Below are 18,163 nucleotides of genomic sequence, written 5' to 3'. Positions count from 1 at the left end.
TTATCGTGGTGCAATAAGAAGCCATTCTTCAGCAATGGACGCTTCCTTTTGATGTGCTGTACCATTGTCCGTAAAACATCCGCATAGTATGAGCCGTTTACAATATTCCCGGGTTCTACAGCGTGGTGATAAACAATGCCTTCATAGTCCAAAAACATTATGGTCATAACTTTACCAGCCGATTTTACAGTTTTTGCTTTCTTGGGGGTAGGTGAAGACGGATGCTTCCATTCACTGCTTTGTTGTTTCATTGTAGGTCATAGTGATACAACCAAGCTTCATCTGCTGTAATGATACATTTTAAGAAGTTGTCGCCTTCTTGTTCCAGTCTTTCTTTCCATTCTGTGCACACATCCACTTGATGCTGCATTTGCTCCAGTGTCAAGAGTTTGGGAATCCATCAGGCGCAAACACGTTTCAGTCCCAAATGTTCAGCCATGATTGAGTGAACACTTCCCACAGAAATATTCAGGACAACATGCAGTTGGTGTACTGTAATTCTGCGATCCTCCTTGATGATAATCGCTGTGTTGATCATTGTCTCTGTGATGGACGTTGAAGGTCTTCCCTCACGTTCAGGATCTTCCACATTTTGCTTTCCTTCCTTAAAAGTTTTATGCCAGCGAAAAACACTTGCCCTCTAATTTGCTTCATTGTGGAAAGCTTTGGTTTCGTTGGCCACTATTTCACACCAAATCTCCTCAAATGAACTACCATTTGTTTATTATTATTATTATTATTATTATTCGTGACACCTCCAAGAAGTCTGAAGACTCATCGTGGGAGGACATCCACTGTACAACTCTCCCTGCCCGCAACTACACAGTATCTCCATTTATTATTTAAAAAAAATAAAAAATCAGCTAACGCCTTTTTTATTCCCTTATATAGGGAGTAGGCGAGGCCGTGTAGCCCTATCTAACTTTTGGAGACTGAGTGGGCAGTTCAATCTCCACTGGCAGCCAATCAGAGATAGCTGGCCCAAGGCTATCGCTAATTAAGCAGCACGCAGTGAAGAGAGACGACTCAACAAGTGCCGCCATCTCGTGGACCCCTAACGCAATATATTTAATGTCTGAAATAATGTGGGTTCTACGGTCGATTTTCTTGAGTTTCCGGGAGAAAAAAACCGCTTGCCTGTGCCAGAGATCGATTAACTCGGGAACCGGTCGTAAAAAGGTTTAGAAAATTTTCCTCTAGTCAATGACTAGATTCGTGCGTTCAAGCGCCGTGGTATGTATGCAAAGGCCACATCCACTAAGCTACACATACAGGGTGTTCGGGATAAATTTGACAGTTTCGTAAGGAAAAAGAAAATCTTCTTTGTATCTATTAAATTTAATGAATTGACAAAAAAACATTACAGGCAGAGTTAATTACAATACTATCAACAAGATTTACTCAAAATAACCACCATTAGCATCGATCACAGCTTCAATTCTGCTTCGGAACCTCGAACAAGCTGATGCTACAGTCTCCCTGGGAAGGGCCGCAAAAACTGTTTTAATTTTATCCATTAACTGGGCTTTTGTATTACTGGAAGTGCGATTGGTGTCTTTTTCAACTGCGCCCCATACAAAATAATCCATGGGGTTAAGGTCTGGAGAGTTTGGAGGCCAAACATTTGGACTGGTGAAGTCGTAGAAATTTTCAGACAACCATTTTTGACTTTTCCCAGAGGTGTGGCAAGGGGCCGAATCCTGCTGCCATACATACGGCCTACCATTGGCTACCCTTGTTATCCAGGGCTCGACTACAGTTAGCAACTCCACGAACAAAGCCCGAATTCCAATGCCAGGGTTCTTCAACACCTGTTCCTGCAGATTTGCGAGGAATTCTGCTGTACGAACGCAATCAGATCGTCTGCTAGGGATCTTTCTTCTTGCTACATCCTCGTAGTCACCATTGCAAGTCTCTAGTTCATGCCTGATTGTTTTTACTGTATTCAGGGAGCATTGGGCAGCAGTCGTAATATCCTTATTTTGATGGCGGGCACGAATCATCATGATACAAGTTATTCTCTTCCATGATTCAGGTGGGTTCCAGCTATCCATCCTTTCTGACATCTTGTATATGAATGAAGAAGGGTCCAAACTTTTAAATGAAGAGAAGTGTGTGTTAATACATGTAACTTACGGAAAAATATAATTAATTATAAATATGTCAAATTTATCCCGAACACCCTGTATATTTATTAACAACAAAGCATCCATGTACAATCTGAATAGGAATAAATATATATACATCTCTTTACAATTATATACATTTTGTACATAGTATGTTCCTTTTAATTGGCATTTTTTCTTTGACATACATTTTTTTCACATTGTGCCTATCATCTGTTTTCATACAATCTTTTTTTACATGATAATCTGCTCGGTGCTTGCGTTTCCTAAAGCCCTTATACTTCAACTGAGTTTTTTTCCCTCCCTTTATATTATATTTTAATAATTTGTTATTTATTTATTTATAAATTTTCATCTCTTTATATTTATTTGTTTTTAACCCTTTATTTTTATTATTTATATATATTTTTACCCTTTAAATAACTTCAAAAATAGCAATATCAAAACGTCTGTTAAGGAACTGGAACTCAAATTCACCTGATTTAATTACGTATACTTATGTTAAACATATACAAGGTTTCAGTTCCAACCATGTGTAAGGAGTGATAGACTGTAGGAGCGCCGCTATAGTAAAGTTAGCTATGTGCTATTACAATTATGAATAGACGATTTCATAATAGGTGTTGACGGTTATAGATTAACATTATACACTGCCTGCTTGGTCTATGACACTGAAATTTCTTTCGTGGCTATCATTTAACCTTGCATAACTATGGTCTATGTATTAACTGGCTGGCGTTATGGAGTATTTATTGGAGGACTGGTGGGTTTGATAGGAGTAGCTGCGTACTCAGCTATTATATATCCAATATTAAACATCGATGAGTACAGTACGTAATTCTTTTGAGATGAGGGAATTACTTAGAATGAAATCTTTTTGATAAATGTCAAGAATTGTAAATGTTTGTAATTGTAAATATTGTATCTTTAATATAATAGTATGTTGCTTCGCTATTCTTGACGTGTATCATTAATAACTTGTTCATCAGTACAATGAAGTTCCCCAGTTATTTTGTGAAAATTATCTGGTTAATATTAATATTTAATTAATAATTAATACTAATTAATATTAGTGTAACAATAATAGTTGTAATAATTGAGTGGTATAATAATAATAGAACAAGTGACACAGTTTACTTTGTTTGCATAATAACATATATAAAAGACAAAGGTATCGATGAAAACAAATAAATTTCAGAAAATCTGTGGAACACTTGAAAGGACACTGAATAAAAAGACAAGAAAAATCTCAGATTAAATTTATAATTGAGCCACACCCAATGGTTCAGAAATATGGACTGTTAAAAGGAAAAATCAAAGTAAAATACAGGCAGTAAAAATGAGTTTTTAAGAGCATTTGAAATTGAATGATATATAAAAAAATGAAGATATTAGAAGAGAGCCAGATATTTACAATGAACAAGAAATATAGAAATGGAAAGTGCATTTTTGTAGAATGGGAAGATATCAGCTACCCGAAGAAAATAAATGTAGACCAAAGAGAGAGAGAGAGAGAGGAAGACCAGATGCAAGACAGATATACCAACGAAGCCAGAATGGGCAAGTGCCTAATCCTTAGTGAGAAGAACTAATAACTGGTTCTTCTCATTAAGGATTATACCTTTAATAAACTAAAAGTAGTGTAGATGGTAGGTTGTATGGAATGGAGTGTCATCCCATGATGAGTCCCTAATCTTCTTGGAAGTGTTACATTATTAATAATAATAATAACAACTGCATATCAGATCAAGCTACATGCTTACTACAGGTATTGTAAGCATTGCACACGTGGGGAATAGCTTTGCTGCTGTAATAAATGTACATAGAATAACACGAGTTCTTAACTAGATGTGAATTAGGAAATTTAATGCATTGTTTTCTCCTTGTTTACAAGAAATTTTCATGGTACAGTTGGAAGGATGACAATTTGATGTATGTACCCTTTGAGTAGTAAACACCAAGATTTCGTAATGATGTGAGTAACACGAATAAGAATAAATGAAGCTGATGACCATGAATGAAAATACCCAATTTGGTGGCAGTTTTTTTTTTTTAGAACGCTACTAATAGTTTTTAGGATGTATCTAGTGAAATTTGTAGAAAATACCAATTATTCAACAATTCTAAGAAGAAAAAATTTTGACACATTCAGCTTGAGGTAGAAATTCAGCTTGAGGTAAATGGCATAAGAAGGAAATATTTAATTTAAAACTTTTGCCCAAATGTCAAGTATGACTGAATTGGAATACAAGTGCAAGCAAGCATGACAGAAGTTTCACCAGTTGTAATATGAGATCATGAGTTTGATGAGCAGGACAGTGTAATTGTGTTAAAGTCGTAATGATGCAGTACATGGTTATGACTTGAAATATTTTCACTACTAGGTTAATGTGCAAACTTTTGTTTACTTATGGGGGCATAAAATATGGATTAAAAGAAGAATATAATTTATTGTCAAATATAGTATACTTTCCAGCTCCAACAAAAACCTTTCCTAAAACTGTCTCTAATCCAGAATATTGTAATAAAATAATATGATGCATAATTTTACTAATGTATGCGGAAGATTGACTTCTATCTTTGATATCGCTTTCACTGTCTTTCTGGGTCCATCCTCCCACTGATAAGGGTATTTATACCATAAGAGCAGGGGAAGTTCTTGCTGTCAGTAATTAAAAACCCAAGGTTTGGCATGGCAGTGTGCCTTATGGAGAAGAGCTAAGATTTGGTATATGATAGATTTTTGCTGTTGCTATATAGAACCAAGATTTGCCATATTATTGTTAATGTTGTCATTAACGTGCTTCTGATTCATCAGTTTTATTAAGTTGAAACATTCAACACTGTATAGGATATGGTCCTTTAGATCGCTTGGAAATAACTTTTCATTTTTTTTTTTAAACCAAAACATATCTGTACTGTTTTTACACACATTATATGTTGAAAGAGATTATATTGTGAGTCTCGCATTTAATTAAGCAAAAGTTGTATATTTATTAATTTTAATAATTACTGTATTATAATAAATTTAGTGCCAATATGTTATTATTATTACGACACCTCCGAGGAGTCCAAAGGCTCATTGAGGGAAGGCGCTTACTCTATAACTTTCCATTTCCACCAACTACAATGAACTGCATCATCTACACCAACAGCATCTACTGCCCACCACTAGTATTTTCACAGACAATCACAAACATCCATGCCCATGCTTGGTTTTGAGCCTGCAGCCTTTTGGCTGTAGAGCGGATATGCTAACCATTCAGTTAACCAGGCTAGCAAAAACTTTTACATGTAGTGTATATAAACTTTTACTATAATGGAACTTTTCTAATTGGGCCAGTTTTAATTGGCTTCTTAGTATCAGAATAATTAGCCACTAAAGAAAGCATACGGTTAACATTTTCTTTCATTAAATTTCTAGTTTATTAGTTTTCATACATGTTAATCTGATGATTATTTAAAAAGATATATTCTGAATTTTTTAGTAATTGAAAATACAGCCATATTTTGGGTGTTAGTAGGGTAAACAACTCTCAGAGTGATTTATACTTTCAGGGGAGATACAGAAGAAAACAAGAGCAAATATTAATCAAGAAGATATTCAACCTGGAGGTACTGATGTAACATTATCATTCTTTCTATATATTCATTTCTGTATGTAGTCTTAATGTACTTATTTTTCTTTCTTTTTTCTTCTCCAAAGGCTCTGGAGAAGTAAAAAGAAAAGTTTATTATCAACCTTTAGTCAGAATGACCTGTTTTCAAATCTCATCCAGGACATGGTAAACCTTTATAAGGCTTTCCAGCTGAAGGTGAATTAGCTAGTCTCATGAAAATGCCAGAGTTTTTTTCTTCTTGAAAATGGGGTTTTCATTTTAAAAAGGAGAAAACTAGCCAGAAAAAACACACTTAACATCATAATGCACTGATCTGTCTCATAGCCTTAGTTGCTTCAGTTGTAATCCAACCTCACCATACACACACACAAACAATCTAAACGTACATTCTTCTTTTACTTCGGCATACAATCAAGCATGTGCTTATCAATATGCATCTTCTAAATATTGGTATGTAGGGAATACAGTTTTCTTATCACTTGTTTAGCTACTCTTACGCACATAACTTAGGCTTTCTTATATTTTTCTCTGTATTCTTTCATGGCATCTGCCAACTTATCTGCTGGGAACTTTCAGTATGTTTTGTTCTTGTCCAGGACTGCTTCTTTAACATTTTGCATCCACCATGGTGTTCTTATTTTTCTCTCCTTGCAGACAGATAGCTTCATCACATACCTCCCTAGCTAAATGAATCAATGTTTTCTTTAGCATTTGCAACTGAGATTCCAAGGTTTGGTTCTTGTTTTCCAACAGTTTCATTTTTTTTCCTGAATAATGTTTGTATAGTTGAGTCTACACTTTACTTGTGAAAGCTGCTCAACTTCAGTTCTTTTTCTTACATACTGTTCTTTCCAATTTGATATTAATTTTTTTCCTACTTAGCACTAAGTAATGTCATTTCCATAGTGGTGTAACTAGAGCTTTTGCCGCCCGGGGTGGTCCCTGAGTTTGCCACTCCTCTCAATACACACCAAAAATACTACAAAAAGTCCAAATGACGTATTTACTTTTTGAAGTAAAACTTTAATTTCAACATTCTAAAATGTTATTTTTCTTGCTTTTCTGTTAGCAAAATCGTCGATGACAATGGCAAAGTCTATTTCATAGTAATGTAGGTAATTCTTAATCAATTTTATTTAGAAAAACTCCTCTCACAACTAGCAACACTTACAGCAATTGTGAGGAAAATTCGCAGTAGTTTTACAATATTTGGAAATGAGTGTTCTCGAGACTGTATTTTAGAATTAACTGCAAAAATTCAAAAAGGTTCAAAGTGCCGCCCGGGCCGGACCGCCCATACCCTGGCTACGCTTCTGCATTTCCAATTTTGAATCCTCTGTGCACTCTTGTATCCTGAACCAGTATGAAGATATTGACAATAACAATGACATAATCAGTGAGGCTTTCTCATTTCTTGCATCTTCTCTTCATGTGAACTTTTGAATATCTTTATTTGGAACATGGTGTTAATAATGACTTGCATTTTAGGTAAATTTTAGAAAAATTTGGATAAAAGGGCTAAGCTAATAATAACAATAAGTAACTACTTGATTTCTCCCATATCTTGAGAGAAATCCAGTAGTTACTTACTGTTATTATTAATTTTGCCTTTTTCTTCAAATTTTCCTAAAATGTACCTGTATGCCTGGTGAGATTCATTTCCTACTTTGGTGGTTAGATCCTCAACAAGACAACCGTCTATTTTTCTTGTCAGCTGCCTGTTCTAATGACTTAAAAAATTCCTCCACTTCTTTCTTAGAAAGACCTTCTGTGGGACCATAAGCACAAATAAGTGTCATTTTCCATTTCCTCATTTTGAAATTTGCCCACATAACTCTACTTGATGCTGCCTTCCAATCGAGAAGTTTATCTTCATGTTTGGTGTGGAATACTATGTTATTACTTCCTTTCCTTTACCATTCATTATTACCTAAATATAACACCCTATTGTTATTATTTAGTAAGATCTTACTTTTTGTCTCAGTAATGCCAACTATGTCCATGTGGTAATTTTCTAGTTCTGCAAGTTCGATTTCCTTTCCATTAAAATATTATTGAAACATTATAAAAACATTAAAAATAAAATCAAAAACAGCAAATGAAATAAAACATGTCCAAAGCAGAGGAATAAGAGAGAGAGTATCTTCAATACCAGAACAACACTGGAAAGAAACTTGGAAATGCAGAAAGAAAATCATCTGTGTTTTATAAAAAAAAAAAAAAAAAAAAGCATTGGATAGTGTTCATCATAAGAAATTAATACTAACTTTAATAAAGAAAAGAATAGACAGGAATGACACAAGACTGATATCCTACATATATTGGAACCCAACTGCAAACATAAAAATCAATATAAACAATGTCAAAACTTTCCAAATGCAAAAAAAATGTTAGGCAGTGATGTGTGCTTTCTCCTCTTCTGTTCAGTCTCTACAGCAAAGAAATTTTTGAAAGTATAGAAGAACTGGAGGGAGTAAAAATAGGAGGAAGAAATATAATTAATCTTTGTTATGTCGATGATACTGTATTGATTGGTAAGAAAGAGGAAGACTTGCAAAAGGTAATACAGCAGGTAACTATACAAAGTAAAATATATGTGTGTGTGTGTATATATATATATATATATGACTTTACATTACATTCCAAAAAGAAAAACTAAAGTTATGATAGTAAGTAGAGAAAAATGTACCCCGAAGTTAAAAATTTAAATAGAAAAAAAAATGTATAGAACAAGTCAGATGTTACACTTACTTAGGTCACTTAATTACAGAGGATGGAAAAGGTAAAAGAGAGATTAAGAGAAGAATAGAAATTGTAAAAGCAACCTTTACCAGAATAAAGAATATATTAACATTAAGAGAAATAAGCAAAAACTAGATAAGAATCATTATACTTCATTTGGTGTGCTTCTCTCTATTGAGCAGAAACATGAATAGTAAACAAGGAAGACAGTAGAAGAATTGATGCTCTCAAAATCTTTGAAAGCATCAGTGATCTCATGAATTCAGAAGGGAAATGAAGTTTTGGAGATGATGAGTACTACTAAATTGGAACTAATAAAGAATATGCAAAAAAGAAAAAAAGCATTAGAAAATTATCAAACAGCTGAACACATGGCTAAAGGATGATGTCAGTTATGAAAATCATAAGGTGCAAGCCAGAAGCATTATAACTATTGTATGGAAAGCTAAGTCTGAATATGAAAGAAACTGATTCTGCAAGCTAAAGACAACTGAAAAGAATTCTATTATTATGCTGCAATTAAAAGAAAACAATGAGTATGAAAGAATAACTCTACTAAATATAGTATGCAAATGATGTATTCAACCCTAGTATATGTAACATTGAGCTTACTACTACCTCTTCAATGGATGCAGAAATGTAGGTATGAAGAGGAAATACTAGCGCTATTGTACAAACCGAATAAGAATTCAGTAATAGGGCTGATGGAATATCAGCATGGATCCTAAAAGAGTATTCAGCTGAACTGGCTGTTTCTTTGATAAAGCTATATAATTTGAGTCTCAGAACAGGGAAGATTCCACAGGAATGGAAAGTATATATGATAATCTCATTGCACAAAGGTAGTACAAAGATGTGTCTGACTATCAGCCTGTCTCTATCTCAGTAGCTAAGAAATGGGTTGACAGATAATCTATATTTTGCAATGAACAGTATGGATTTACTAAGGAAAGTTCATGTTTTTGCAACTTGCTCACATTTTATAATCATGTTACTGCTGAGTTTAACAAGAAGAATGGATATACCATGATACTTTTGCACTTTACTAAGACTTCACAGGATACAGCATTGAAGATAGTTGTATAAATTAGAGAATATGGGATTATATTATAAAATATTAGCATGCATAGATAAGAGGATGGCTGACTAACCAATATTGAAAAGTAATGGGGATGTGAGTCTGCAAGATTTAAGGTGACCACTAGTGTACTAGAGAGATCAGTGCTTGGTCCGTGTTATTCAGTCTTTACATTAATGACATTGAGAAGGATTTGACAGGCAACATATAGCTGTTTTCTGAAGATGATGATGCAAAGATTACATCCGCACGGTTAGCCCACTGGCTATGCTCTTTGCAACTATATACCTGAGGAAGGAGTGTCCTGGTTCTATTCCCATCGACGACATGAGGAGCTCAAGGATCTTCCTCAGCCATAACCAAGTTGGCATTCTTGGGTGTGGACAACAGGGTTTTTCCCCGCAGTTTTTCTGAGGTGTTTCATCCTGCAAGCAGGCAAACTGTCCCTGTGAGCACACGCAGATTACAGTCATGAATATCGCCCTTAGGGGATGCAGCAGAGGTGGCGAATTGGCTGCATTAATACGCCATAACCCATCATTAGGAGGGAACTCAACTCCTCCTAGGACGGACGAGAAGGATAGGATAGGAGGATACAAAGATAGGTGAGGTAATGGATGTTAGTAAATATAAAGTTCTGTACTTTGATGTAATAAGATATTCCCCCTGTTTATCTGAGGTTTTTCATCTCGCAAGCAGGCAAACCGGCCCTGTGAACACACACGGATAACAGTCATGAATATCGCCCTTAGGGGATGCAGTAAAGGAGTGGCGAATTGGCTGCCTTAATATGCCAGTAACTCATCATTAGGAGGGGACTCAACTCCTCCTAGGACAGACAAGAAGGATAGGATAGGAGAATGCAAAGATAGGTGAGGTAATGGATGTTAGTAAATATAAAGTTTTGTACTTTGATATAATAAGGTATCTAATGTCATATCATATTGGTGGAATTATTCTAGATGAAACTAATCATGCAAAGGGATCTTGGAGTTTTAGTAGATAAGAAGCTATATAACAAAGATTGCAAATGCAACTTTCAAATACATTTTGCCTCTTTAGAGGGCCTTGATATGATTCTATCCCAAAGTTACATCTAATATAAATTTATAAAAAATTTATAAATTTATATTAGTTAATATAAATTTATAAGTTTATATTAATTTATTTATTTTTTTGACTCATTTTCAATAAAACATTTTTTTTTCACCATGCCTTAAATGTGATATTACTAAATAGGCCTGCTCTCTATTGTGGTTAATGGCAAACAACAAGTTTGTACTGTAAAACCAAAAATGTTTGATGGCAGGTATCGATGCTAGATAGGTGTGGATGCATCATTTATGGTGTTTTTACAGATGTATTATAATTGAAATTAAATCCTTTAAAGAGACTGTTTTTACAATGAGTGTTAGGTTAAATATACAAGAGTTCAGTTTAATTGCTGCAATGACTTTTATCTTTATTATTTTTGAAATCCTGGAAATGATCGACTTGTGACCAGATAAAAAAAATATACATTTAATGAAACTGAATAACACTATATACATTGTGAAAAACTATAGCTTAGAGCAGTGGTCTCCAAAGTGTGGTACGCGTACCCCCTGGGGTACGCGAGTCGATACGTGGGGGTACATCAAAAAAAAGCTTTATACTGATATGAAAAAAATTAAGTAATTAATTAAAGATAAACAATATTACTTTCTTTCATCAATTAAACATATCTAATATAGATAAAGACGTTATTAAGATCCTGTAAACTTAAATTTGCGAGTAGCACACATTGGGCGACTTTGCACACATAATCGTCCGTGACAAAGCTGTCATGTTTTTTAAAACTAGTAATGGCAATGATAAAGAAGTAAGAGATTTAAATCTCTTACTTCTTATCATTGCCATTGTTTGTAGAGCATCCTAGTGTGACAAGCCCAACTAGAGAAGGAAAATTGCTTAGTTATCCTGCTATCTACTGATGACACCACAGTTGTATTAATTATTTGACTATTAGTAGTAAGTTTAATGATTTTTAGTATATATTGTTTCTGTGCAATTCCAACACCTTTTTGTGCTTACTTTTACGTTTACACTAGAAATAGCGAATTAATATTATCAAAATTGCTTACATTTTTTAAAAGTGTTTGATATTATCAATAGTAAATGAATTATATTTAAATTTTACAAATTAACCCTCACAAAATGGATAAATGGTTAAAAAAATTTCCTCCAAAGAAACTCTCAATCAATTGGGGGTAAGTGGTATTTATTTTTTCTGTCTTGGGGGTATGTGATCAAAAAAAGTTTGGAGACTACTGGCTTAGAGATCTCCTTTATATTTAAAATATAAAAATCATTGTTACTGCTTTCTTTAACATGTGTTTTAATCAGTCTCCTAGACTAAACATTTTGTTTTTCACAAGATATTCCTACAAAACAATAAATGTTCATTAGAGTCAGTTCTTTATCACCTCTGTCTTTCATAATTATTTAATTATCAAAGATAAAGGTGGAGTTAGGCCACAAAGCACTGGTATATTCAGTAGTGATGTATGGATATGAAGGCTGGATTATTAAGACGAAAGACAGAAAGTGAATTTATTCATTTGAATTATAGGCATAGAGGAGATTATTAAGAATCCCATGGACTGCAAGAATGACCAGTAAGAAGGTTTGAGAGTATAAAGACAGAATGCTCCTTAGAGACGATGCTCTGTAAACAGAAGTTGATGTACTTTGGACATGTTTGGAGCAGATGAATCATTTGAAAAGGCAGTTATGATGGGGAAGAGTGATGGAATGAGAAGAAGAGGAAGACCACAAAAGAGTTGGATCAACAACATAAAAGAACTTACCAACTTGAACTTATAATTGTGCAAAGATAAGACAAGAGGCTGAGTGGGATGGAGAGATTTTATTCACAAGATCACCAAGAGTCAAAAACAACTGGATGGCACATAGCAACAACAGTTTTAATTATTGAGTATTTAATTATTTAAATATTTATGCTTAACATAATTGCAGAAATGAAAATTGTTCCAAATGCTGTGATTGATATATTTTTTTTTTTAATAGTAAATCATGATATATTTTCTCTAAGTTTTTCTTATATGTTCACTAGTTTCATGCTTTGCATACTTCTTCAAACAAAAGAGAAAGGGTCAACAGCAGTATATATCAGAAATCATATATCTAGCAATGCATCACTCTGATAAAATAAATAAATACAAATTCAAGAATCCCATTTCCCAGACTCTTCAGATATAAGCATGTGACAGAAGGAACTCGAGGTCAAAGAGTGTCAGATTTCATTATAGTGTCAGAGGGCATTTCAGTTAAAGACGTAACTATTCTGCCGGTTGGTGACTGTGATCATGTGGTACTCACTTAGGAAGTGACTAAGTTTATGAATGTTCCATTCAGAAAAAAAAGTTACATGCTGAACTACAAAGCAGGAAATTATGACAAACTGAGGAGTATACTGAGTTCAGTGGAATGTGATCAGTTGCTGGATGGAAAAAATATTGACAGGGGATGGGAAGCATTTAAACAATACTTAAATAATGCAATATCAGAATGTGTCCCAAGAGTTTGATAAATAAATAGGGTAGGAGTCAAATGGATGTGTAATCTTATTAAACAAGAGATTCATAAGAAAAGGATGATTTGGAAGGAATGCCGTGTGCATAAGGATAATGTCGGTTACGAACATTATAAGCTGAAGGCTAGAATAGTCACAAGTGTTGTATGGAAAGCAAAATCTGAGTATGAAAAGAAACTGGCTCTGCTTGCTAAAGACAACCCACAAGAATTCTATCAATATGCTGCAAGTAAAAGAAAGAATGAATATGAAAGGATAACTTTTCTCAATCCAGATAGCGTGAGGTTTACAGATGCAGAAGAGGTTGTTCAGCTAATGAGTGCCCATTTTGTTAAAAGCTATCAACCTGGTGTACGCACATTGAGCTACCTCTTCTACCTCTTCACTGGATGAAGAAACGCAGGTGTGAAGATGAGGTATTAGAGCTCTTGCACAAGTTGAATAAGAATTCAGCAATAGAGACTGATGGGATATCAGCACGTGTACTAAAAGAGTGTTCAGCTGAACTGGCCATTCCTTTGACCAGGCTATTTAATATGAGTCTCAGAACAGGGAAATATTCCACAGGAATGTATGGTAATTCCACTGCACAAGGGTGGTGCAAAGACCAATGTATCCAATTATTGACCAATAAGTATCTTGGGAATGGTAGTGAAGATTTTGGAAAAATTGGTTAGGGCTTACATTCAGAAAGGGGTTGAAAATTGGTTAGGGCTTACATTCAGAAATGGGTTGACAGTGAATCTCTACAAAACAGTATGGGTTTACTAAGCGAAGGTCATGATTTAGCAACTTGCTCACATTCTTTAATTATGTTGCCATTGAACTAGACAAGGAGAATGGATGCACCATGATACTTTTAGATTTTGTTAAGGCTTTTGACAGAATACAGCATGATAGATTCTTGCATAAATTGTAGAAAATGGGTTTGGGTTATAGAATATTAGCATGGATAAGAGGATGGCTGACTGACAGATATCAAAAAGCGGTATACAAAGGATGTGAGTCTGCAAGATTTAAAGTAACAAGTGGTGTACCACAAGGATCAGTGCTTGGTCCACTATTATTCAATCTATGCATTAATGATATTGGGAAGGATTTGACAAGCGACATACAGCTGTTTGCTAATGATGCAAAGATAGGTAGGGTAATCAGGAATGCTGCTGATATGCAATACTTGCAGAATGATTTGAATAGGCTGGAATTATGGGCATGGGAAAATGGGTGTCAGTTCAATGTCAGTAAATGTAAAGTCATTCACTTTGGAGTGATTAGATATCCAATGTCGTATTATATTGGTGGGATTATGCTAGAAGAAACTGATGAGGCTAGGGATCTTGGCCTCATCCAATTGCCATTGGATGTTGTGACAGAAGTTGAAGTTCTGGGGCTATGTGGCAAAGATTGCAAATACAACTCAAAAGATAATAGCAATCTCAAACAAACTTCACATGTAAAGATAAGGATGTCATTTTGCCTGTTTACAAGGCCTTAATAAGACCTCACTTGGACTATTGTGTGCAGGTCTGGTCTCCTGGTTTCTGTTGTTGTGATTTTGATATATTGGAGAGAGTACAAAGGAGAGTGTTAAAAATTATCAGGATTGTGGAATACTGATTATGAAGACAGGTTGAGAACTTGTCGACACTAGCAAACAGGAGAAAGAGGGGGTGATATGATTGAGACTTACAAACTTCTGAAAGGATTCAGGAGGATTTCAATTGATGGAATTTTTCTATTTATGGAGGGTGGTGAAAGGACAAGAGGGTCCTTAGAAGCTGAGAATGAAGGCTGCTAAGAAGGAGGTGAGGGCTAGAATTTTCTCTCAGAGGGTGTTGCGTGATTGGAATGGATTGCCATTGGATGTTGTGAGTGCAAGCAGTGTGAATGAATTCAAGAATAAGAATGATAGTTGGTGTGTGTGTGTGTAGTATGTGGCCTCCCTCAATAAGTCTGACTCCCTGGAGGTCTGTCTTAATAATAATAAGTAAAAATATGTTATTATATGAGGCTAATACCAACAGTTACTTAATGATCAAGCATTCCATAAATGCTTACACTGGAAGGCTGCAGAAGCTCATCCCAATTAAAATAATTGGGGAAGTTAGTTTGAAGAGTCAAATAATCATAGTCAAATAATCAAGTGAAAGCCATCACTTTCTCAGGTATTCTTTCCTGGGAATGAGGAGTAAAGGGAGTATGTCCTCTCCTAATGCACTGGAACAAACCATTATGAACCGCTCATGTACTCACTGCTGACAGTACCCAAATTGCCACACTATTTCTTATACTTGCACACTGTAATATTCAGACTGTGTTGTTAATCATTAATTATTGTTAATTTATTAATGAGTAGTAACAGCCAGTATGAATTTTGTGCAATTAATCATACACATTGTTTGATATAATTGACATAAATGTTTTAATTATATCAATGTGTTATAACATGCAGGGCCGACCCTAGGAATTTTGTCGCCCCGTGCAATAGCATATTTTGCCCCTTCCTCCTAAAAAGACTTTTAATGATGTCTTAAATGTCATGATGTTAAGCTAGGCTTCAACATGTCTGATCATAAATTCTAAATAGTAGCATTAACTAATGAAAATTCATAAGTTAATGAAAAATGATCATAAACTATATTTTTTACAGAAAGAGAGAGGCAATTAACCCTTTAACGGTGGAATTTTGTTCTGAAAATGTGCATCTGCATGGGTAATTAAAATCAAGTGAAGACGAGTATACTCGTCAAACGCAGAGCAAATGCAATTTTGCTGCCTCAAAAGACTTGCTACCCCGTGCAAATGCACGTGTTGCACCGTTGGTAGAGCCGGCCCTGATGACATGTATAGAAATAATTTTTAATTAATTTACAGATTATAACAATGCTAATTTTGTCACCAGCTCTGAGAAGGGAGAACTGAAGGAATTTTACTTTTTATTAAACAGCTTTAAATTATTTCATTTACTTTATATGCTAGTGATACATATATTTATATACCAGTATGTTTTAAAAATATAAATATATATTATTTTCAGGAATGAACATATGGTCAGATCCCTTTGAGCCAAAAAAATAAAATAACTCCCTATAGGAAATCACAGTATTGGTTAAGAAATATAAGGAATGTCAAAGAATTTTTTTTATTTTTTTAATGTCTAATTTCTCTTATGTATTAGTTTGTCATATGGAATTTTTAAATAACTTCTGTAAATAGAATAAAAAAAAAATTTGTATTTCTGCTGGTATTTCTCATTATTTTCTGTTAAATACCATATTTTGATTATTTTATGAACTCTCGATTTTAAAATCAGTCTTTTAAAATTGAAGGCAGGAAAAGATGCATGATTACAAAAACTATTATCATATTTTAAACATTATCAAGAGATTTTCCATTGTTTTTTCATAGAGGGGAGAACTGATATATTAGTTCTCTCCTTCACAAAAACATCTATTATAAATATTCAATAAACATATTGCATCAGCTTGGTTTAAATCCCATATAGAACTCAATAGAACCTTTTTTTTGTGGCTCTTCAACCGAAAATAAGTTAGCCATTCCAGTGGCACACTCAGAATTTAATCTTGGAGGGGGCTGAACACTCAAGATTTAATCTTGGGAGTGAGTTGAGTAGACAAATTTGAGAATACATGCTGCGCATTGCATACGAGCTATGACTGAGCATCTGCAGTGATCGGCAAATACATGATACCTGTGATCTCCTCTGGCCTGGCTTGGGCAAACGAAGTAGTGCCCGAGCACTACTTCGTTCGCCTTGCGTTCACAGCGGCCAGGATTTCCGAGTGCTATAGGGTATTCCCACATTATTTGACCGCTAATTCATAAGTAGCATAGAAATAGAAGACACGACACAACATAAATTTAAAAAATAAAAAAAAATTAATTAGGAAAAGATTTTTGGAAATTTTTCTAGTGTTTTTGTGTGGAATGGGTGTGCCAATGAGCCAGTCTCATATGGAGGTAACTTTTTTTAATTCAGCAAAACTAGTAAGCAAACTATTCAAAAGCATGCAATTAACAGACAGTACACTTGCCTCATCTCATACTTTAATTGATTTGGCTATAACTCCAAATAGCATGCTTAATAAAAGACAGAAAAAAATTGTTTATTCATATTGGTTTTTTTTTTTGTTTGTTTGTTTGGATAAATCTACTTCCATGAGTAAAAAAAAAATCATAAAACATTAACATTTTGATTGAAAGAAGTAAATTATTGCACATTTGATATACAAAATATATTTTTAAACTGAAAAATCTGTATACATAAAAATGGACTAATTATTTATGACAAAAAAAATGGTATTGTTTTATCCTGAAGTACATTACTATTAACATCTGACCTTCATGGAGTCAGAGACTCACCATGGGAGGTATGCATATCACTCAAAACTAATCCAACCATCCCTTAAACTGATTATTCAATATGTCTACATTCACAATACACTTAAGCAATGCATTCCACTCAACACCTACTCTCCATGCAAAGAACCTGTTCCTCACCTCTGCTCACACCCTCCTTATACAGTTTCCAGGGATGGTTTCTTGTTCTATCCTCATCTCCCATTCTATTAAAAATTTCTTCCATATCAACCTGATAAGAACCCCTGACTGACTTGTGTCTCAATCATATCCCCCCCCCCCATCCTCCTTTGCTTATTCACAAGGGCTTTGAAATTTACATTCTTTCAATCTTCTTCCCACTCCAAAGACCACTGACCACCTTTGTGAATCTTCTCTTGACCATTTCTGACATATCCTCGTCACCATGAAAACGTGGTGACAAAATCTGTGAACAGTAATCCATATGAGGCCATCTGCTCTCCAACCAAAAGGCTGCAGGTTTGAATCCCACTGTGGGCATGGGTGTATGCGATTGTCTGTGAAAATAATAGTGGTGGTGGTGGGCGGTAGATTGCATTGGTTCAGATGGAGAGTTGTAGAGTAGGTGCCCTCCTCGGAGGTGTCATATAATAATAATAAT

At 34.6% G+C, this 18,163-nt stretch overlaps 1 protein-coding gene across 1 annotated transcript; it reads left to right on the top strand.

Annotated features, from left to right (window-relative positions):
- The first annotated feature begins 2,665 nt into the window (after positions 1-2,665).
- On the top strand, positions 2,666-16,279 carry LOC150106686 (small integral membrane protein 20). The gene is made up of 3 exons (XM_090392634.1): positions 2,666-2,956; positions 5,685-5,741; positions 16,199-16,279. Exons 1-3 carry the CDS (start codon positions 2,839-2,841, stop codon positions 16,237-16,239), a joined length of 216 nt encoding a protein of 71 aa, XP_090248760.1. The 5' UTR covers positions 2,666-2,838; the 3' UTR covers positions 16,240-16,279.
- The last annotated feature ends 1,884 nt before the right edge of the window (positions 16,280-18,163 follow it).

Source organism: Typopeltis vanoorti, chromosome 5 (genome assembly GCF_054136105.1).
Source record: "Typopeltis vanoorti isolate ZY-2024b chromosome 5, IOZ_Tvanoo_1.0, whole genome shotgun sequence".
Lineage (NCBI taxonomy): Eukaryota > Metazoa > Arthropoda > Arachnida > Uropygi > Thelyphonidae > Typopeltis > Typopeltis vanoorti.
This window is presented reverse-complemented; position numbering and strand designations above follow the sequence as displayed.

What these genes read in the sequence shown, in the direction of transcription:
- LOC150106686 (XM_090392634.1), top strand. Translation starts at nt 2,839, where the DNA reads ATGGTCTATGTATTAACTGGCTGGCGTTATGGAGTATTTATTGGAGGA. An exon ending in ATTAAACATCGATGAGTACA is followed by an intron (nt 2,957 to 5,684) that starts GTACGTAATTCT and finishes TTATACTTTCAG; the next exon opens with GGGAGATACAGAAGAAAACA. An exon ending in AGAAGATATTCAACCTGGAG is followed by an intron (nt 5,742 to 16,198) that starts GTACTGATGTAA and finishes TATTATTTTCAG; the next exon opens with GAATGAACATATGGTCAGAT.